At 53.9% G+C, this 22,544-nt stretch overlaps 2 protein-coding genes across 5 annotated transcripts in view; both read left to right on the top strand.

Annotated features, from left to right (window-relative positions):
* LOC119956792 (putative GPI-anchored protein pfl2) overlaps positions 1–22,544 on the top strand; it is a 121,116-nt gene that overhangs the window by 43,605 nt on the left and 54,967 nt on the right. Inside the window, exon 1 of one of the 3 annotated variants that reach the window (XM_038784215.1) lies at positions 8,967–9,094. The exons of the other annotated variants lie outside the window; for them this stretch is intronic. The gene's annotated coding sequence lies outside the window, so the exon portion shown is untranslated. Of the gene's footprint in view, positions 1–8,966; positions 9,095–22,544 lie in introns of those variants that run through there. 3 annotated transcript variants of the gene reach the window in all.
* On the top strand, positions 16,221–22,392 carry LOC119956791. 2 transcript variants are annotated; one of them, XM_038784212.1, is made up of 8 exons: positions 16,221–16,750; positions 16,869–17,003; positions 17,632–17,742; positions 17,853–17,874; positions 17,967–18,001; positions 18,096–18,279; positions 21,656–21,690; positions 21,840–22,392. In XM_038784212.1, the coding sequence occupies exons 1-8, from the start codon at positions 16,465–16,467 to the stop codon at positions 22,103–22,105; spliced, it is 1,074 nt and encodes a 357-aa protein (XP_038640140.1). In that variant the 5' UTR covers positions 16,221–16,464; the 3' UTR covers positions 22,106–22,392. The 2 variants fall into 2 exon arrangements, with proteins under 2 accessions (XP_038640140.1, XP_038640141.1); XM_038784213.1 differs by lacking the exon at positions 16,869–17,003.

Genomic DNA, 22,544 nt, shown 5'->3' with positions numbered 1-22,544 from the left:
GCTCAGTTCACAGCAGGTTATCATCACCATCCTGACTTGTATATTGAGGCGCTAACAGTGCTGACACAGGCTCATCTCCCTGAAGTGATGGAACACAGACCCTGGGAGGGTGGGACAGGGGAAGGGGGGATGCGGTGACTGGTAATTGGTGGGTGGAGGGATGGTCGGGGGGGGGAAGGGAAAGAGAAGTGGAGGCAGACTGGGTGGAGCACGGGTATGGGGGACAGTGGGTGGGAAGGAGAGAGGGGGAGATATGACAGACAAAGCAGGTGCTATGAGAATGAGGCCTCCCTGGTCCTTTGGCCATGCCAATCCCTCACCACCACCTCCTGCCGTTACCCTCTGGCTGGTCCCATGGGTCCTCCCTGGGCCCAACCTCTGGTTCCTCCTTGTCCCCATTCTCGGAGGTGGCCGCATGTTCCTCCTCCTCCACCTTCTAGCACGTCGCCCTGCTGCTGTGGAAGGTTGTGGAGGGCACAGGAGATCACCATGAAGCAGGCGACCCTCCCGGACATGTTGCAGTTCACCCCAGAGCGGTTGAGTCAACAAAACCGACTTTTCAGCAGTCCGATGCACCGCTCAATGACAGCCCGGCTGGCCACATGGGCCTCGTTATATCGAGTATCTGCATTGGTCTCTGGTCTCTGTACTGGTGTCATTGGCCTGGTCCGAAGAAGATACCACTTATCCCCCAAGAACCAGCCAGTCACCCTGGGATGTCCCTCGAAGATGCCAGTGATCTCCGACTGCCCCAGGATATAGCTGTTGTGCACACTCCCTGGGATGCGTACACACATGTGCATGATCTTGAGGTGGTAGTTGCATATAAGTCGGAAGTTTAGGGAGTGGAATTCCTTCCTGTTGATGAAGGTAAATCGCGGACCGCCCAGTGCATGCATGGCGACATGCGTACCATCTATTACCCCATTGACCTGGGGCATCCCAATGATGGTGGAGAATCCTGCTGCCTGGGCATCTTGATGGGCCTGATCCAGGTCAAAGTTTATGTAGTCAGCTGCCGGGTAAACAGGGCATCCATGACTTCATGGATGCACTTTTGGGCTGTAGGTTGGGATATGCCACACAATTCCCTGCTCGAGCCCTGGAATGAACCCGAGGTGTAAAGATTCAGGGCTGTGGTGACCTTGACAGCCACCAGGAGTGGGTATCCTCCACAAGTCCACAAGGACATAGCACATGTGTCTTACCGTCTTTGTTGAGACAGAGCCTCCTGAGGCCCACGAGGACCAATGTCTATTCGAAATGAAAATCGCTTATTGTCACGAGTAGGCTTCAAATGAAGTTACTGTGAAAAGCCCCTAGTCGCCACATTCCGGCGCCTGTTCGGGGAGGCTGTTACGGGAATCGAACCGTGCTGCTGGCTTGCCTTGGTCTGCTTTCAAAGCCAGCGATTAGCCCTGTGAGCTAAACAGCCCCGTTCAAAGGATATTCAAAGGATGAGTGGCGTCTGCACACCATTGGCCGTCACTGGCCTCGATCCCTCCCTGTCCTGATGGACGGCCGTTTCCTCCGGGTGTGGGACAGGACCCTGCATGTGAATCTTCACTTTGAGTCTGTGTAAACGGTGCTGCCACTGCCTTCTTTGCTGTCTACCTCCTGGGTTTCCAACACCACCACGAGGGCAACTTGCGCAGGATCCAAAATATGATCCATCATATAATATCTGTAAGGAATTGGAGATAGCATGAGACTGACAATCAGTATGGCTTCCACCCTGTGCTCTCTGAGCCCTCAAGCGGCCTAACCATTACATTCCCTGCCATCTCTCAGGGTGTCATGCAACACGCCCTGCACACACACCCCTCGCCCCATCAGAGGCCTCTGGGCAGTGGACCTCAGACCCTGTACCCCAGACATCTGCTGGAAACATGACCTGGACCAGACACTGGTTCCCTCCCTGCTCCACACACCCACCCTCTGTTCGCGGCGGTTCACGTGCAGGGTCCTATCTCACACCCAAAAGAAACGGCCGCCCATCAGGACAGGTTGAGACCGAGGCCAGTGACGGCCAATGGTGTGCAGGCATCGCTCGTCCATCGAATAGACGTTGGACCTCATGGGTCGCTGGAGGCTCTGTATCAACAAGGAGAGGGTAATGCACATGTGCTATGTCCTTGTGGTCTTGGCACCAGTGCTGGGTCCCAGCTCTTGGGTGGTCTAACTTTGACTGCTGCCTCTGTGGTGTTGATGCTTCCGGAGTTCAGGACACGTGTCCAGGCCTCACATTCTGATTGGGATGCTAGACAGTAACAATTGCCTGCGTCATGTCACGTCCACCCACGCGGATCCACTTGGGAGCTTTGAGGTGCTTACATTCCGAGAATTGCCAATTCACCATTAGCTTCAGCAAGGGCAGCATGGTGGCGCAGTGGTTGGCACTGCTGCCTCATGGCGCCGAGTACCCAGGCTCGATCACGGCCCCGGGTCACTGTCCGTGTGGAGTTTACACATTCTCCCCGTGTCTGCTTGTGTCTCACCCCCACAACCTAAAGATGTGCAGGGTGGGTGGATTGGCCACGCTAAATTGCTGCTTAATTGGAAAAACATAATTGGGTAATCTAAATTTAGAGAAAAATGTTTTGTTTTTTTAAAAGCCTTCAGCTGTGCGGCCAATGGTTGCCATGGTCTGTGAGGGTTAAAGTGACCTTCACCAAATTACCACGGACGGAGCTCTGTCAGGGGCTGTTCGGTGGGACAGACAGGCAGCAGCTGGAGCTGCCCAAGTTATGGGTATAAATGGTCCAGGGGAGTGGCATGGCATACCCCTGGGCGCTGACCCCTCTCACCCCCCCCCCCCCCCCCCAGCCCAGGGGCAACCCTCCCCCAACGATGGCGGCCCACCCTCCCAACCGAGCCTATCTCCTCCCCCCCATCCCCCTCCCCCCGGTGGCTCCGCCTCCCCCCGAGCAGTGGGTCAGTGGACCCGGTGCCCCCGGGCTGACTTCCCAGTTTTGAAGATGGCTACTCCCCTCCTCGGATCCCCACAGTAGCCATTGTGCTAGTTTCACATGTTTAAATAGGTGTTCTAAACAACAGCCACGTGACTGCCGCTCGTTCCCCCACACTGATCCGCCGTATGCATTCTGCGGCTCCATGGTGAAGCTGTTCATTGGCCAGCACAATGACCGCTTGCACCCCCCAGGACAGGAAGTACTGATTGGGAAGTGGTCAGCAGTCTGTGACTGGGGTGGATGCAGCTACTGGACAGTGAGAGGGAAACCAGGCCAGGTTTGTCAGCCAGGAACACCGATCAAATGAGGCCAGTCAAAGCAGCTGACACATGTCAGGAAGAAAGCTACACAGTCATCACTTTGTGTAACCACTCTCTGGAATCCAGGATGTAAGTGTTGAAGTGCTTTTCGTAAGAATGGAGAAGGAGATGACTTGGATGTTTGGATGGTGCAATGCAGTGGAACCGGTAAGAAATATTGTGACATTGTGTGTGTTTGACAAGTTACTTCGTCTCGGCTAAAGTCATAGTTTGCAAAATAAAAACAAGATCATACATTTTCTATACTTGTTCAAATTTCTAAAGAAATGGGAATATATTTAAAACAAAGTTTGTGTGTAAATGTAAGGATGTGCATGTTCAACTGAAATTGTTTCACTTGGAAAACTTAGAAAAATGAGGTATTGGTAATAAAGTTTCAAAGTAAAAAAAAGAATGCCGGCTGCGACAGACCTTTAAGTATGAATAATGAGTCTTTCCGCGAGAGGCAGCAGCTGAGAGAAGGTCATGCGCCCAGCACATATATGATGTCACGCTCCCTGTGCGCCTGTGCTTTGGGCGGAAAGTCATGGAGGAGAGATTCCTCCTTTTTGTAGCTGCCAGCAAGCAAGCAACAGGACTGTGTGAAGAACTGAAGATGGAATATTTTGTAATAAGGAAGAGAGAGGCAGAGACACAAACTGCCCAGGATCTCACAACAGAATCTGCTGGAGAGAGCTTCCACAGAGAGTCCACAGCAGGACAAAGCTGTGCTGCTGTGAGCTGTATCCAGAGCTCCAGGACTTCTGGTGAATAAACAATGAAGAAGAAACTGAAATCAGAAACAAAGCAGTATAAAGATGATGTCTTGAGGTATGGCTTTAATTGTGCCAATGGAAGTCAGGATGCAAAGTTCATGTGTGTTATATGCAGGGAGGTGCTGGCAAATGAAAGTTTAAAACCCTCAAATATTCAATGGCATTTGAAGACTAAGACAAAGTTCTTGATTTTTTTCAAAGGATGCAGCAAGAACTTAAATCGTCAGCTGACGTCAGACTTCGCAGAAATGTAACATTGAATGACGAAGCAAGTGAGATCATGAGGACCAAACAGGCTCACCTGCCGCTTTAAAGGTAAGCAATAATGGTGGGTCGCAAAGGTCGGCCGGTGTGGGTCGCTAAGGTCGGCAGGCATGGGTTGCTAAGGTTGGCCGGCGTGGGTCGCTAAGGCTGGCCGGCGTGGGTCGCTAATGTCGGCTGGCATGGGTCGCTAAGGTCGGCCGGCGTGGGTCGCTAAGGTTGGCCGGCGTGGGTCGCAAAGGTCGGCTGGCATGGGTCGCTAAGGTCGGCCGGCGTGGGTCGCTAAGGTTGGCCGGCGTGGGTTGCGAATGTTGGCTGGAGTGGGTCCCAAAGGTCCGTCGGTTGGTAAAAGTGAAAAAAAGTTTGAAAACACTGCGATAGGGAGTCCTTCACATTAATGATTGGTCTTAATCAGTGATTATTGGTTTCTCACTACGCCGCAGCGGGATCTGGATCTTGCCAACGGGAACAGGCCAGTTAGATCAGAAACCAATCGCTGCCCAGCGTGGTTCCCAATTTTGGCCTCTCCCACTAGCTAACCGACTCACTCATATTCACGCCTGGCGCACTGCGGCTGGTAGATCGGGCCCTTTATCTTCATTCCTTCACTGTGGCAATCCCCAGGATCTCCCTTGCTAACAGCACTGTGGGAGTACCCACACCACATGGACACCGCGGGGCAGGTAGAATATTCTCCATCAACTTCTCCACGACAACTAGTGATGGGCAACAAATAGCAAATTGCCAGTAATATCCTTGAACTGAAGAGTAATCACAAAATTATATTGAGCACCGTTCATGCAGCAAGTTTAGACTCTCTGAAGATACATTGAGATAATTTGAAGAAGGAGTTTGAACTAAGCCGGGTGAAAATAAATTTGAACACAGATGTTGGGAAGAATGTTTTTTTTTAATTTAAATTTAGAGTGCCCAATTATTTTTCACTGGTGTAATGATCCCCCTTTCTTTTATATACAAATTATTTTTTTTTCAATTAAGGGGCAATTTAGCGTGGTCAATCCACCTATCCTGCACATCTTTGGGTTGTGGGGGTGAAACCCACGCAGACATGGGGAGAATGTGCAAACTCCACACGGACAGTGACTCAGAGCGGGATGGAACCTGAAACACAGCAACACCCTCTGAACATACACTTGGTACTTCACAGCCTCCTACACCTTTTGTCATTTCTTTGGTTGGGAGGTTGAACAAAAATCTCAACTTCCGTCCCAATACCATTAACATAACGTCAGGCCACACATTTCATCAGAGTTGGTCAAACAGGAAGCAAGTCCAACTTCTCTTTCTCACAGATCAGGATGTGAGGGCGAACCTACCACTCGGGTAGTAGAAAATAATCCGTTTTGACCAATATTCGTAATTCCCCATGCTGCTGTTTTTTTACTTCTTCACCGAGCAAAGACGGTGTGGAATTTGAAATGGCTCTCGATACTTTGTTTCTGGGTCTTTTTCTCCTGTTCCAACATGTTGCAGGTAAGGACGAATAGTCTCCATTAATCTTCAACATATTCCTCATCTGGACAAAAAGGATATAAATCATTGCTGTTCTTGTGTAGATGTTTAACACAGTCAAATGATGGTGTTTGCTGTGTTACTTTATCATGGTGCGATCATGGACCATCAGTTTGATTCAGAGAGTGAGGAGAGACTAGGAGCAATTCTTTACACAGAGAGTGGGGGCAATGGAATGCTTTGACAAGCAGTGGTTGAAGCAGAGATCATTCATCTTTTAACTGAGAATTAGATAAGTATTTGAAGTTGTGAAAGAAACAGGACTGTAGAGAGAGTGAGTTGGCCAGTTAGTTCTGGCAAAGAACCACAATTAAATACAATACTTATAGAAGTAATGGTTCAGTATTATTGAATCCAAATTTTCATCACATTCTGCCACGTTTATACATCCCCTTCACCCTGACTTTGCAGCAATATTCTTTTCCCCAGGGCGGAAATGGCTGTCACGGGGGGACATAATTTTAAGGTGATTGGAGGAAGGTATAGGGGAGATGTCAGAGGTCGGTTCTTTACACAGAGAGTGGTGGGTGCGTGGAATGCACTGCCAGCAGAGGTGGTGGAGTCAGAGTCATTAGGGACATTTAAGTGACTCTTGGACAGGCACATGGACAGCGGTAAATTGATGGAGTGTAGGTTCGGTTGATCTTAGATTAGGATAAATGGTCGGCACAACATCGTGGGCCGAAGGGGCTGTACTGTGCTGTACTGTTCTATGCAATATTCATGTTTCTGTGTCAAAATTCAACTCCTGACCTGTTTTACAGATGGTGGAAAGGTTTTGAAGGTCATGGGGGTGAGTTACACACCACAGAATTCCCAGCCTTGTAATTCCTGCTCTTGGAAGCCAGTTTGATGTAAAAGGTAACCTTGCCATAGTCCCAGATGACCATAGGCTGCTTCCCCCTTTGAGGGGCGAAGAGCTGGCTGGTGGTGACTTAAACTAAGGGTCACCATACCTCAGGCGAGGGACAAGGTTGAGTTTCATGAATAACCTCAGCCAGTACCGGAATTGAACTGCACTATTAGCCTTGGTCTGCATCACAAACCAGCTGTCCAGCCAACTGAGCTTCAGTCAATGGTCAATGGTGTGGCCATCTGGGACGGCCACGTCACGATTACAAAATGGACACTTTACAAAGAATGCAGGGAAAATGGACAATGCTGAGAAAGCAAGCAGGTGCAAGGTTTGTCTGTTGATTGGAGCTGTAGCTCCCAGACTAGGCCGATACTGCAAAGCCATTGCCATACTAATGGGCCATCTCCGGGGACAAAAGGGTAACATTTAGGTAAACGATACTAAGGCAGACACCCCGGTGCCAGAGGAGACTAGAACAAAGCAGGCCAACGGCCACCTAGGGCCCGCCCAGCGATCAGGGCAGCCACCCCTTTATTGGAGGAAATCGATAGGAATGATCTAGATGCAGTCCAATTAATTGGAACCAAGTTCAAGGCCCGCCCAAAAGCGCGCGAAGCCCCCTTTGGGTATAAGAAGAAGCCCCCGAGAGAGAATCGCTCTCTTGGCCTTGGCTCTCAGTGAGGAGAGAGCTGCCTAGCAGCTGCACCAGAACAGGTAAGTCCAAAGTCAATGCACGCTATGAGGCAGACGCTCTTATCTGCTATTCCGTACCAGCTCAACCCCAGCAGCCTCAGAACCGGACAACGGCCATTGTTCCTCTGACTGAGTGGGCGCCTGAAGCTAAGTATAGGCTTTAGTAGTAGTGATAGTTTAGTTGGTACAGTTTTGTGCATGAGTATATTTGACTGTGTGTGTAAATAAATGAGCATTGATTTCGAACTTACTAACTGGTGTATCGAGTCTTTGATCAGTATTCGGTTTTGAACCTTGTGGTGGTATCGAGAGATACCTGGCGACTCTTGAGCAAACGTAATTAGAATTAAGAACGGCGACCATATTAGCCGCCATAAACAGAGACAATTAAAGAGAGAACACAACGAGCAACAATGGTAATCTCGAGAATATTGTTGCCATTGAATATCAAGGGGAGATGACAGAATTGGAATGATATTTCCTCTGTGGAATGTTATTTATCTCCATCTGGTTCTGTCCTCTCCCTGCAGGATCCACCTTTCTCTGTTCCTTCACTGCCACTGGGTCAAAGTTGTGGAAATCCCACTGAAGCAGCACTGTGCTCACCACCATCATCTCAAGGGCAGTTAGGGATGGGGAATAAACACCGCCCAAGCCAGTGACGCCACATCCTGTAAATTAATACAATTTAAAATTTAGAGAGGATGATGATCGAAGTTGCATTATTATTATTTACCTTCAGGAAAAAGTCAGTCTATTCAGGGCAGCACGGTAGCACAGTGGTTAGCACAAATCCTTCACAGCTCCAGGGTCCCAGGTTCGAATCCCAGCTTGGGTCACTGTGCGGAGTCTGCACGTTCTCCCCGTGTGTGCGTGGGTTTCCTCCGGGTGCTCCGGTTTCCTCCCACAGTCCAAAGATGTGCGGGTTAGGTGGATTGGCCACGCTAAATTGCCCGTAGTGTCCAAATTGCCCTTAGTGTTAGGTGGGGTTACTGGGTTATGGGGATAGGGTGGAGGTATGGGCTTGGGCAGGGTGCTCTTTCCGAGAGTCGGTGCAGACTCGATGGGCCGAATGGCCTCCATCTGCACTGTAAATTCTGTAAAATCTATTGCTCTGAATTGGCAAATATTGATAGATTGCAAAGATTTATGAATGGAACAGCAATTAACTGTGCAGCTCGTTGTGTGGTGTAACAAAAATTACAATTTTACGTTTACTGTGCGAGGCTTTGATTGGCATTGAGATTTAATTATCCTTCTGCGTGGAATGTTATTTATCTTCATCTGATTCTGTCCTTTTCCCTGCAGGATCCACCTATCTCTTCCCCCGAAGATCAGGAGATGTCACCATTCTACAATGTACCGGTGCTGGGTCTGTAAAAACCTTGTGCACAATGAGTGATTTCAGTCCTGAAACAGCAACTATGGAAACATGTGGAAAACAACGTGGAGACGGTGATTGCGAAAATATCGGTCCTCAGAAAAAGAATCGGAAAAAGAATCGGAAAGGGAAACTGCAGTGTCAGAAATGCAAATTAAATGAAGATAAGGCATTTGCTGTGAAGCCAGATCACTCAATGGTATTTACCTGCACCGTTCAAGATTCCACCCGAAAAGGAGGATCATCAAAATGTCCATCCTGGGCCAGCCTGACACAGAAAGGATGTGAAACCTACGACCTGTTCCTGGTGATAGATCTGAGCGGTATGTGCACAGGAGAGATCAGGGGAATTATTCCAGGCTCATTGGAGAGATTTAAGCTGAGATGTTCGGGGGTCATTAGGACAGTTAGTGGGCATTCGGGACAATTTTAGATTCTTTACTGAGATGAGATTATCAAGTATGTAAATAAATAATAGAATGTGAGGCGCAACCAACACAGATTCCAAAGAGGATGGCCGGCATTTTCTGCCCATGTTTTTGACAGGTGGGATTGGCGGCGGGAGCGGAGAATCCATCATGGGGCGGGATTCTCCGACCCCCCCGCTAGGCCGGAGAGCGGAGTGAATCCTTCAAGAGACCCGAGCGCCCTTCGATCCAAACAGAATTAAATTAAGAGAGGTTTGGTCCCTCCTATAAATGAGGAGCTCCCCCATAAACACGCCCTTCCCTCGGCAAGCCCCACCAAGCACACAACCCCCCCCCCCCCCCATCCCCCACCAGGAATATCCCCCCCGGCCATTCTCCAGCCCGCGATGGGCCGAGCGGCCACCTGTTTTTGGCAGGTACCACCGGCGTAAATCAAACCAGGTCGGTACCGGCGGGACCTGGCTCTACGGGCGGCCTGCAGTGTCCTCAGGGAAGGCGCGGGGGGATCTGGCCCTGGAGGGTGCCCCCACGGTGGCCTGGCCTGCAATCGGGGCCCACCGATCCGCGGTCGGGCCTGTGCCGTGAGGGCACTCTTTCCCTCTGCGCCGGCCGCTTAACGGTCCGCCATAGCCGGCACGGAGAATAACTCTACTGCGCATGCGCTGGGTTGACGGGGGCGCTCCCGCGCATGCACCAACTCACGCCGGCCGGCGGAGGCCCTTCGGTGCCGGTTGGCACGATGCCAACTCCGATGGCGCTGGCCTAGCCCCTGAAGGTGCGGAGGATTCCGCACCTTCCGGGTGGCCCGACGCCTGAGTGGTTCACGCCACTCCTCGGCGCCTGAACGGCCCGCCTCGCGGGGTAGCGGAGAATCCCACCCAAGATTCCCCAAAAGGCTTTTACACCGGGGTCCGGGTTAGATACAGGGTTAGATCGGGGCCTGTATCTTCATTCCTTCACTGTGGCAAACTCCAGGATCTCCCTCCCAACAGCATTTGGGGGTACCCACACCACATGGACACCGCGGGGCAGGTAGAATATCAACTTCTCCACGACAACTAGTGATGGGCAACAAATAGCAAATTGCCAGTGACACACATGAACTGAAGAGTAATCATAAAATTATATTCAGCACCGTTCATGCAGCAAGTTCAGACTCTACTGAAGATACGTTAAGATACTGGAACAAGGAATTTGAGCTAAGACTGGTGAAAATAAATTAGAACACAGGTGTAGGGAAGAATGTTTCCATGTGACAATCATGTGGACGGCTGTTGCTGGTAAGGTCATGGGGAGGCAGACCTTCAATTTATCTTAGATCCAGTCCGGTGGAATCACAGGCCATGGGTTACATTCTCACCCGTGTGAAACGTGAAATTGTGACCCAACATTCAACCTGTGTTCCATGTTAATCCTCTGTGAGAGTGGATGGAGGGGGTTGATGCAGTGTTACCATTGACTAAAAGCTCTTGAGTGTTCAGATAGTTAGTATCTGCATCACAGCGTTTTTTCAAAGGATGGGTCTGCCCCGGTGTTACTCACTGTCACTGATGCACAGAAACACACTCAGAATGTACACTTGGTACTTCACAGCCTCCCACTCCTTTTGCAATCTGTCTGGTTGGAAGGTTGAACAAAAATCTCAACTTCCGTCCTAATACCATTAACACAATGTCAGGTCACACATTTCATCTGAGTTATCCCCCCCCAACCCGGCTGACGTGATGTCATGTTGCCCCCCCCCCCCCCCCCCCCCCCCCCCCCAACCCGGCTGACGTGATGTCATGTTGGCTTGACAAACGGGGATGTGGTAAAGAGAACAGGGGGAGTGGAGGAGGGGGGGGGGGGGGGGGGGGGGCACAGTTAATACAGCCCCAGGGGGGGGGGGGGAGGATTATATCCGGTAAGTATCCTGACAGTGCTCCAGACACTGCCCCCAGGCACTGTCCCCAGGCACTGTCCCCAGGCACTGTCCCCAGACACTCCCCCCGGTCCTGCCCCCAGACACTGCCTCCTGGCACTGTCCCCAGGCACTGTCCCCAGACACTCCCCCCGGCCCTGCCCCCAGACACTGCCTCCTGGCACTGTCCCCAGACACTGCCTCCTGGCACTGTCCCCAGACACTCCCCCCGGCCCTGCCCCCAGACACTGCCTCCTGGCACTGCCCCCAGACACTGCCTCCTGGCACTGTCCCCAGACACTCCCCCCGGCACTGTCCCCAGACACTGCCCCCAGGCACTGCCCCCCGGCACTGTCCCCAGACACTCCCCCCGGCACTGCCCCCAGACACTCCCCCCGGCACTGTCCCCAGACACTCCCCCCGGCACTGCCCCCAGACACTGCCTCCTGGCACTGCCCCCAGACACTCCCCCCGGCACTGCCCCCAGACACTGCTTCCTGGCACTGCCCCCAGACACTGCCCCCCGGCACTGCCCCCAGACACTGCCTCCCGGCACTGCCCCCAGACACTGCCCCCTGGCACTGCCCCCAGACACTGCCCCCAGGCACTGCCCCCAGACACTCCCCCCGGCACTGCCCCCAGACACTGCCTCCTGGCACTGCGCCCAGACACTCCCCCCGGCACTGTCCCCATACACTCCCCCGAGCACTGCCCCCAGACACTCCCCCCGGCACTGCCCCCAGACACTGCCTCCTGGCACTGCCCCCAGACACTGCCTCCTGGCACTGTGCCCAGACACTGCGTCCTGGCACTGTGCCCAGACACTCCCCCCGGCACTGTGCCCAGACACTGCCTCCTGGCACTGTGCCCAGACACTCCCCCCAGACACTCCCCCCAGCACTGCCCCCAGACACTGCCCCCAGACACTCCCCCCGGCACTGCCCCCAGACACTCCCCCCCGGCACTGCCCCCAGACACTCCCCCCGGCACTGCCCCCAGACACTGCTTCCTGCCACTGCCCCCAGACCCTCCCCCCGGCACTGCCCCCAGACACTCCCCCCGGCACTGCCCCCAGACACTCCCCCCGGCACTGCCCCCAGACACTCCCCCCTGGCACTGCCCCCAGACACTGCCCCCTGGCACTGTCCCCAGACACTCCCCCCGGCACTGCCCCCAGACACTGCTTCCTGGCACTGCCCCCAGACACTGCCCCCCGGCACTACCCCAGACACTCCCCCCGGCACTGTCCCCAGACACTGCCTCCTGGCACTGTGCCCAGACACTCCCCCCCCGGCACTGCCCCCAGACACTGTCCCCAGGCACTGCCCTCAGACACTCCCCCGGCACTGCCCCCAGACACTGCCTCCTGGCACTGTGACCAGACACTCCCCCCGGCACTGTCCCCAGACACTCCCCCCGGCACTGTGCCCAGGCACTGCCTCCTGGCACTGTGCCCAGACACTGCCTCCTGGCACTGTCCCCAGACACTGCCTCCTGGCACTGTGCCCAGACACTGCCTCCTGGCACTGTGCCCAGACACTGCCTCCTGGCACTGTCCCCAGACACTGCCTCCTGGCACTGTGCCCAGACACTGCCTCCCGGCACTGTGCCCAGACACTGCCTCCCGGCACTGTCCCCAGACACTGCCTCCTGGCACTGTGCCCAGACACTGCCTCCTGGCACTGTGCCCAGACACTGCCTCCCGGCACTGCCCCCAGACACTGCCTCCTGGCACTGTGCCCAGACACTGCCTCCTGGCACTGTGCCCAGACACTGCCTCCTGGCACTGTGCCCAGACACTGCCTCCCGGCACTGCCCCCAGACACGGCCTCCTGGCATGTGCCCAGACACTCCCCCCGGCACTGTCCCCAGACACTGGCTCCTGGCACTGTCCTCAGACACTGCCTCCGGGCACTGTGCCCAGACACTCCCCCCAGCACTGCCCCCAGACACTGCCTCTAGACACTGTCCCCAGACACTCCCCCCAGCACTTTCCCCAGACACTGCCTCCTGGCACTGTCCCCAGACACTGCCTCCTGGCACTGTGCCCAGAGACTCCCCCCGACATGCCCCCAGACAATGCGTCCTGGCACTGTGCCCAGACACTGCCTCCTGGCACTGCCCCAGACACTGCCTCCTGGCACTGTGCCCAGACACTGCCTCCTGGCACTGTGCCCAGACACTGCCTCCTGGCACTGTGCCCAGACACTGCCTCCTGGCACTGTCCCCAGACACTGCCTCCTGGCACTGTGACCAGACACAGCCTCCTGGCACTGCCCCCAGACACTGCCTCCTGGCACTGCCCCCAGACACTGCCTCCTGGCACTGTGCCCAGACACTGCCTCCTGGCACTGCCCCCAGACACTGCCTCCTGGCACTGCCCCCAGACACTGCCTCCTGGCACTGTGCCCAGACACTGCCTCCTGGCACTGTGCCCAGACACTGCCTCCTGGCACTGCCCCTAGACACTGCCTCCTGGCACTGTGCCCAGACACTGCCTCCTGGCACTGCCCCCAGACACTGCCTCCTGGCACTGCCCCCAGACACTGCCTCCTGGCACTGCCCCTAGACACTGCCTCCTGGCACTGCCCCCAGACACTGCCTCCTGGCACTGCCCCCAGACACTGCCTCCCGGCACTGTGCCCAGACACTCCCCCCGGCACTGTGCCCAGACACTGCCTCCTGGCACTGTGCCCAGACACTCCCCCCAGCACTGTCCCCAGACACTGCCTCCAGACACTGCCCCCAGACACTGCCTCCCGGCACTGTGCCCAGACACTGCCTCCTGGCACTGTGCCCAGACACTGCCTCCAGACACTGCCCCCAGACACTGCCTCCTGGCACTGTGCCCAGACACTGCCTCCTGGCACTGTGCCCAGACACTGCCTCCTGGCACTGTGCCCAGACACCGCCTCCTGGCACTGTGCCCAGACACTGCCTCCTGGCACTGTGCCCAGACACTGCCTCCTGGCACTGTGCCCAGACACTGCCTCCTGGCACTGTCCCCAGACACTGCCTCCTGGCACTGTGCCCAGACACTCCCCCCAGCACTGCCCCCAGACACTGCCCCCAGACACTGCCACCTGGCACTGCCCCCAGACACTGCCTCCAGACACTGCCCCCAGACACTCCCCCCAGCACTTTCCCCAGACACTGCCTCCTGGCACTGTCCCCAGACACTGCCTCCTGGCACTGCCCCCAGACAATGCGTCCTGGCACTGTCCCCAGACACTGCCTCCTGGCACTGCCCCCAGACACTGCCTCCTGGCACTGTCCCCAGACACTGCCTCCTGGCACTGTGCCCAGACACTCCCCCCGGCACTGACCCCAGACACTGCCTCCTGGCATGTGCCCAGACACTCCCCCCAGCACTGCCCCCAGACACTGCCTCCTGGCACTGTCCCCAGACACTGCCTCCTGGCACTGCCCCCAGACACTCCCCCCGGCACTGTCCCCAGACACTGCCTCCTGGCACTGTGCCCAGACACTGCCTCCTGGCACTGTGCCCAGACACTGCCTCCTGGCACTGTGCCCAGACACTGCCTCCTGGCACTGTCCCCAGACACTGCCTCCTGGCACTGTGCCCAGACAGTGTCCCCAGGCACTGTGCCCAGACACTGCCTCCTGGCACTGTGCCCAGACACTGCCTCCTGGCACTGCCCCTAGACACTGCCTCCTGGCACTGTGCCCAGACACTGCCTCCTGGCACTGTGCCCAGACACTGCCTCCTGGCACTGTCCCCAGACACTGCCTCCTGGCACTGTGCCCAGACAGTGTCCCCAGGCACTGTGCCCAGACACTGCCTCCTGGCACTGTGCCCAGACACTGCCTCCTGGCACTGCCCCTAGACACTGCCTCCTGGCACTGTGCCCAGACACTGCCTCCTGGCACTGCCCCCAGACACTGCCTCCTGGCACTGCCCCTAGACACTGCCTCCTGGCACTGCCCCCAGACACTGCCTCCTGGCACTGCCCCCAGACCCTGCCTCCTGGCACTGTGCCCAGACACTCCCCCCGGCACTGTCCCCAGACACTGCCTCCTGGCACTGTCCCCAGACACTGCCTTCTGGCACTGTCCCCAGACCCTGCCTCCTGGCACTGTCCCCAGACACTGCCTCCTGGCACTGTGCCCAGACACTCCCCCCGGCACTGTCCCCAGACACTGCCTCCTGGCACTGTCCCCAGACTCTGCCTCCTGGCACTGTGCCCAGACAGTGTCCCCAGGCACTGTCCCCATTCACTGCCTCCTGGCACTGTGCCCAGACAGTGTCCCCAGGCACTGTCCCCAGACACTGCCTCCTGGCACTGTGCCCAGACAGTGTCCCCAGGCATTGCCCCCAGCACTGCCCCTGGCATTGCAGTTCCCAGTAGAGGTGTGGGTAAGATAATGTGGAGCTGTATGGGGAGGGGGATATTCCTGGTTGGGGGAGGGGGCGGGGGTTGCGTGCTTGGTGGGGCTTGTCGAGCGAGAGGCGTGTTTATGGGGGAGCACCTAATTTCCGGGAGGGACGACACCTCTCTCTAATTTAATTCTGTTTGGATCGAAGGGCGCTCGGGTCTCTTAAAGTTCCTGGTGGGCAGGTTCAATCAGAGCCCATCCCGTCAGAGTGACGTCCTCGGACCCGCCCCCAGGATTTCTTTTGACTGAGTTTCAAAACGTCTGGCTGGAAAAGCTGGCATTGAGCCGGTGGGCTAGACAAAAATGAAAATTCCCCCCGATGTGCTTGACAAACTGTTGAGGACGTAACAGACAAGGTAAATGGAGAAATGCAGTGAATGTGGTTAACATGGACTTCTGGAAATCCTTTGACAATAACAATAATCTTTTATTGTCACAAGTAGGCTTCCATTAACACTGCAATGAAGTTACTGTGAAAATCCCCTAGTCGCCACATTCGGATACACAGAGGGAGAATTCAGAATTCTCAGCGTGTACGGGAATTGAACCCGTGCTCTGGCCTTGTTCTGCATTACAAACCCACTGTCTAGCCCACTGAGCTAAACCAGCCCCTAAAGTACCACGTTGGAGATTATTCGAGTAACAATTATTCTTTTAAATGTTGTTTCTAGATTCAGACAAAGTAATTTCCACTGATGAAAACCCCTCGTTAGTGTCAGAGGGAGTGAATGTGACTTTACCCTGCCTGTTTGAGAATAAAGAATCCCAGCCCTTCACTCTGTTTTGGATCACATCTGGAGAAATTAACCAGTGTCTGCACTCTGTACATATTGAGGGAGGGGATGTACATTCTAACACACGATGCTGTGTGGATAGAAAGTTGTCACAAAGAATCTCTAACCAAAGCTCACACAATCCTACAAATGCAAACCAGGCTCACAACCTTACTATTCACTCAGTCACGGAGATGGACACTGGGAGGTATCTCTGTGTTGTACACGCTCAGGCCAAAGGGAAACCTGTCTGGAAGATTGCAGCAAACATCTCCCTCACTGTGACAGAAAATACAGAATCTCCGGAGACTCAAACCTCAATATCTGGAATATCCTCAGTGACCTCAATATCTGGATTATCCCCAGTGACCTCAACATCTGGATTATCCTCAGTGACCTCAACATCTGGATTATCCTCAGTGACCTCAACATCTGGATTATCCTCAGTGACCAGCAGTGGAACTCATACAAATAGTGACGGTAAGTCAGACAATGGACAATATGATATAAATCATTTAATATCAAGAATTCCAGCTGAGGGAGTCTGTAGCCGTTGTAAACTGGCTCAATTTCCATCCTTCGCCATTTATCATTCCAGATTCTACCTGGAATGTTAGTTCCCCAGACCAGGTAACCTTGACTGCAATCTGGAGTAGTGTATCGTCAGACACCCTCAACTCAACACTCAAAATATCTCCAGTGACCACCAGTGTAACTCCTCTCAAAAGTGAAAGTAAGTAAGTAAGCTGTCATAATATACACACAAATATATGATGGTGCACAGACAGACATTGATTGACACACATGATGACCAATGAACACAGAACACAGCAGCCAACCACCAGACAGGACACGGCCACTATAAAGCCAGAGGGCACTAGTTTTCCCGCTCTCTTGGGATGCAGCCTCTGAGACAGCCAGAGCCTGTGAGCAGCAACTAGAACATACACCATCTGGTAGTAAGATAGTCTGGTCAGGTTAGCCTCGGGTCTTCAGTCAACTCAGCATAGTGTCAACCCACAGTTAAAGTATGTTTAATAGTTGGTAGTTCAATAAAATCGAGTTGCATTTCTCCAAGTGTTGGAAGCCTGTCTCTCTCACTGCTATGGTAAACGCAGTCCTCGCAGACCCAGCTTACCCAACACATCATCCGCGATATGAATCATTTAATGTCAATAACTCCAGCTGAGAAATTCTGGGTCTGTTTGTACAGTTTGTACCCATTGTAAATTGGTTCAATTTCCTCCCTTCGCCATTTACTATTCCAGATTGTAACTAGAAAGTTAGGTAGGCAGTGTAAGAAACCTGACGTATAATACAGGATTGCACAACCTGAATCTAATGTTGCTTCTCCTCTGTAGATTTAAACAGTAAAAATAAACCTGTGATCATCGCCATAGTGTGTGTGGTTGCACTTATTTGCATTGTTGGGGCAATTTGCATAATCAGACGGAAACGACAAATGGGCAAAGGTAAGTCAGAGTTATAAAATGTTGAATTTAAATCTAGAAAATTATATTTAATGCAGACTCCTTCCAAAGATTTTTAACTTTGTCTTTCCAATCTTGTTACATTTGTGAAGGATCCTCGGCACCCGGACAGAGGTAGGCAGGGTTTTCACTCAGTTTTTGGACATTTCTGCATTGTCCTGTCCATTTAATGAAATATTTACAAATCTATTTTTTAATAACTGTAGGGACGGTGATGTGCAACTGACACAGGAGGACGAATGTAAGTGACCAGGATTACTGCCCAACATTACCGAGCCTATCATTTTGAGAGTTGAAACTGACAGCAGACCTTGCGTTGCAATCCTTTCTTCTAGGTTTACCATACTCTGTGTTTCCCAGGAAGGAACAGACAGATGAAAATGAACATGTTGCGTACGCAGTGTCCAGTGTTCCAACGGCAATGAGCCAGCCAAGGCCTGGAGAAGGACAGGGCACCCACTCTACCTCTGCCTCCACAGAGCATGTGTACTGTTTGATCGATGAATCAGCAGTTAAAAGGTACACAGAGTGTCAGACATCAGCTCCAGCAACTTCCGGAACTGACAACAGTGATCTTTAGGGGGGAGTGGAGGATTAGAGAATGGTTAATATAGTGAAGGATTCCATGCTGATCAATGGCTGTTCTCCACTTTGACCAGCCTTATAAGCTCTCACCCTCTGAATTGGAAACTTTCATTGACTTTACATTAATTTCCACCCTTCTGTCACCTTCACTTCATCCATCTCTGACTCTTCACTTCCCTCCCTTGACTTTGCGGCCTCCATTTCTGGGATACCAATACTATAAATACACTGACTTGCATCACTCCCTTGACTACACTTTCTCCCACCTCCAGTTCATTTTTCCAATTTCTCCATCTCTATCGCATCTTTGTGGACAATGTAACCTTTTATATAAGCACTTTCAATGTGTCTTCCTTTCCCCTCGGCTGAGGATTCTCCTTTTATCTCCTCCATTCTCACCATCCGAGGCCCCAAACATTCACTCTCAGTGGAACAGCAACCTACTTGTACCTTTTACAATGTAGCCAACATATTGTATTTGCTGCTCATTGTGTGGCCTCCTCTACATTGGGGAACACCAAATGCAGACTGGGTGACCATTTTGCAGAACACCTCAATTCAGTCTGTAAGTGTGAGCCCGAGCTCCCAGTTACTTGTCATTTTAATTCTCCACCTTGCCCTGACCTCCCGGCCTTGGCCTGCTGCAATGTTCCAGTGAAGCTCAAGGCAAGCTCGAGGACCAGCACCTCGGGCGGGATTCTCCGACCCCTCCGCCAGGTTAGAGAATCGCCGGGGTCCGGCGTGAATCCCGCCCCCACTGCCTCCCAAAGTCTCCTGCACCAGAGATTCGGTGGGGGTGGGAATCGCGCCGCGCCTTTGGGTGGACCCCCCCTCCCCCCCCCCGGCGATTCTCCGGCCCGCCGCTTTCATGCCGGTCCCACCAGCGTGAATCAAACCACCTACCTTACTGGTGGGACCAGGCGGCGCGGGTGGGCTCCGGAGTCCTGGTGGGGGGGGGCAATCTGTGGCCTGGCCCCCGCGATCGGGGCCCACCGATCGGCGGGCAGGCCTGTGCCGTGGGGGCACACTTTTCCTTCCGCCTTCGCCATAGTCTTTACGATGGCGGAGGCGGAAGTGACCCCCTCCCTTGCGCATGCGCGGGGATGATGTTAGCAGCCGCTGACGCTACGGCACATGCGCGGACTTCCGCCGGCCGGCGAAGTCCCTTCGGCACCGGATGGCATGGCGCCAAAGGCCTTTCCCACCGGCCGGCGTGGCGCCAACCACTCCAGCGCCGCCTCCCTCTCAATTTTAGGGCTTGACCCCTAAAGGTGCGGAGATTTCCCCACCTTTGGGGCGGCCCGACGCCGGAGTGGTTCACGCCACTCCATCCCGCCGGGACCTCCCGCCCCGCCGGGTAGGGGAGAATCCCGCCCCTCATCTTTCAACTTTCGCCTTCTAGACTCAACAATTAATTCAACAATTTTAAATCATAGACCAGGATTTGCCACCCCAGTTTTCAGGGGGCAGGAACAACAGAGGGGGTGGAGTATGGAGCGGGAGTCCAAAATGGATTTTACGCTGGTGGAATTTCCCCACTCGATTGTCCCCATCACTGACACGACGGGAATCCCGACTTTAAAAGTTAGGGCCGGTATTCTCTGAGCCTCCGCGCCGCAATCGCGCTCGGCATGGGGGCGGAGAATGTGTGTCAGACCCGCGATCGGGTCTGACGCCACTCCTGCGATTCCCCGGGGACCGAAGCATCGCCGCCAATCACGCACACAGTGCCAGTTGGGGGCCATTGTAAGAGGCCCCCACGGCGATTCTCTGCCGATAACTGGCCGAGTTCCCGTCGGCATGGTTCACTCATGGTTCCACCCGGCGGGAATTCGGAGTGGCGGCTGCGGACCATCACCGGGGGGGGGGGGGGCCTCCAGGACGGCCAGGCTCACGATCAGGGGCCACTGATCAGCTGGCAAGTGTGATCTCGGTTGGGGGGGGGGGCTATATTGGCGGGGCAGGCCTACGGTGTTCCATGGGGCCGCCGCCGCAGATGACCGTCGCGCGCATGCACGGACCCGCGGCTGGAAGTGCAGGGCCCCATATCGGCAGCCGGAGCTGCGAGGAGCACTCCGGGGCCCTGCAAGCCCCCTGCAAAATGGGCTTGGGGACATGGCCCCATTATCAGAGAATTCCACTCGGGGTTTCCCATTTATATCTGTTTAAATCTGCAGATCATAGCTTTAGGCCTGATTGTCCCCACATGATAATGATAATGGGGCTGTGTCCCCACACCCGTGAGAAAACGGGTGCGAATCACTCTGGACTTTCCTGGAGGTAGTCCAGAGTGATTCTCCATTTTGCAGGGGCCTAGCAGGGCCCCGGAGTGCCCCTCGCAGCTGTGGCTGCCGATACAGGACCCTGCGAGAGACAGAGTGAGAGACAGACAGAGAGGGAAGTGAGGGAAGGGGAGAGAGAGGGAGGGGGTAGGGGAGAGAGAGGGAGGGGGTGGGGGAGAGAGAGGGAGGGGGTGGGGGAGAGAGAGGGAGGGGGTGGGGGAGAGAGAGGGAGGGGGTGGGGGAGAGAGAGGGAGGGGGTGGGGGAGAGAGAGGGAGGGGGTGGGGGAGAGAGAGGGAGGGGGTGGGGGAGAGAGAGGGAGGGGGTGGGGGAGAAAAAGAAATGGAGAGAGAAGTGGAGAGAGCCCATCACAGAAAGAAACAAGGAAGAAAGGCAGCCACGACGAGGATTTTCTGCTCCCGTTCAAAGTCAATGGATCTTTTGCAGGTCTGTCAAATTTTCCACCCTGCCCGTGATGATTGGTTGGGCCAGAAAATCCTGACCAGGTTGGACTGTCCCGTATTTCGGCCTTTCACCTGTATCCTGGTGGTTCGGGCCTTCCAGGGAAGGATTTTGTCCCCAATTCCTTCCTTTGCTGGTTGTTTCTGCACATGCGTTTGGCCTGGCATGCATTTTGTTTTGAGTTATGGGATCACCTGCAACTGAATGGATGGGCTGGTAGCGTGTAGTTCACCCTACCCCACCCCTCTGCCCTCACAGGTCTACGCATCCCCCCCCCCCCCCCCCCCCCCCCCGCCCCGGCAGCCACAGTTGGTCAGTTTGGCCAGAGTGTCAGCGAGAGAGACACAGGAAGTCAAGGAGAGAATTAGACAGACTGACAGACAGAGAGGTTCAGAGAAGCAACGAGAGAGAGAAGCAATGTGAATGAGAGAATTTCAGCCTGGGCTGGGTTCAAATCCAGACCTTGGGGAGAAAGTGGCTGAATCAAGACTCCAATGAGAGATATTAAAATATTACTTGAATCTTTTGTGACTCAGTTTTCACATTTTTCATTTTCTGTTTTCCGAAGTGATGGAGACAAAACTGAAACCCAGGGAGCGAAACGTAAGTAGCTTTAATCTTTCAGTACAATCCAACCTGTAACTGTTTGAAAGCTCCTAAACCTTTATCTCATGGAACTAAACTGTTCGCTGTCATTATTTGCCTCCGATTGCTGGCGAGCCTCCTTAAACACGATCTCTCTTAATACCTAGGCAAAGACCACCTGAACCATGGGCGTCAGGTTGAAACCTCTCCAGCCACTGAACTCAATGACCAGTCACCATTGAAAGAGCAAGATCCCATTGTGTCATCTGATGACCAGGCTTACTCTTTGATCAGCTACCCTGAGACTGGGAGTCTCAGAAACACGGAGACACAGTCCCACCTGGAGGAAAATGACCCAAAACATGGCCCGCTAAAAATGGAAGAAAACCCTATTTATTCTGAAACAGAGGCACCTGAGCTTAATCAGTTATAGGAAAAAGGAGAAGTTTAAATTCATAGTGGTGCAAGTTTTTTCACAAATATACAAACATTTTACATTTATGCTCTGAGCTAGATATTGAACACTTTCCCACTGTGGACACCTAAAAGGTGGGGGTTGGGATGGGGAGGATCATTTGAAGGGGTTGTATTAGTTATTGCTACACTATTTTACCTGCTGAATAATAGTGCAAATGAAGTCCAATTTAGGGGACTATGAAATCTCAGGAGGCCCGAGAGGGTAAATCCAAAAGAAGTTTAATTCAACAACAAATATAAAGGCTGCAACGTGACTTGCAATCCCAAGGTCCCAGTCACTACTGCTCACGCCGGGTCCAGTCCGGGCCGGCTATTATGAGGCAATCTTTACGAGCTCCAGCTGATGGACCTCCGCCCAATAGCGGGGGAGCTTGTATTCCATGGGTCCCATGGGG

This window comes from Scyliorhinus canicula, chromosome 24, assembly GCF_902713615.1.
Source record: "Scyliorhinus canicula chromosome 24, sScyCan1.1, whole genome shotgun sequence".
Classification (NCBI taxonomy): Eukaryota; Metazoa; Chordata; class Chondrichthyes; order Carcharhiniformes; family Scyliorhinidae; genus Scyliorhinus; species Scyliorhinus canicula.
Note: the sequence above shows the minus strand (reverse complement) of the source record. Positions and strands in the feature narration are given on the sequence as shown.

Excerpts from the sequence above, each read along its gene's own strand:
- LOC119956791 (XM_038784212.1), top strand. The coding sequence starts at position 16,465 with ATGGACACTGGGAGGTATCTCTGTGTTGTACACGCTCAGGCCAAAGGG. Across the intron at positions 17,004-17,631 it reads AACTCCTCTCAAAAGTGAAA|ATTTAAACAGTAAAAATAAA; the intron begins GTAAGTAAGTAA and ends TCTCCTCTGTAG. Across the intron at positions 21,691-21,839 it reads TGAAACCCAGGGAGCGAAAC|GCAAAGACCACCTGAACCAT; the intron begins GTAAGTAGCTTT and ends CTTAATACCTAG.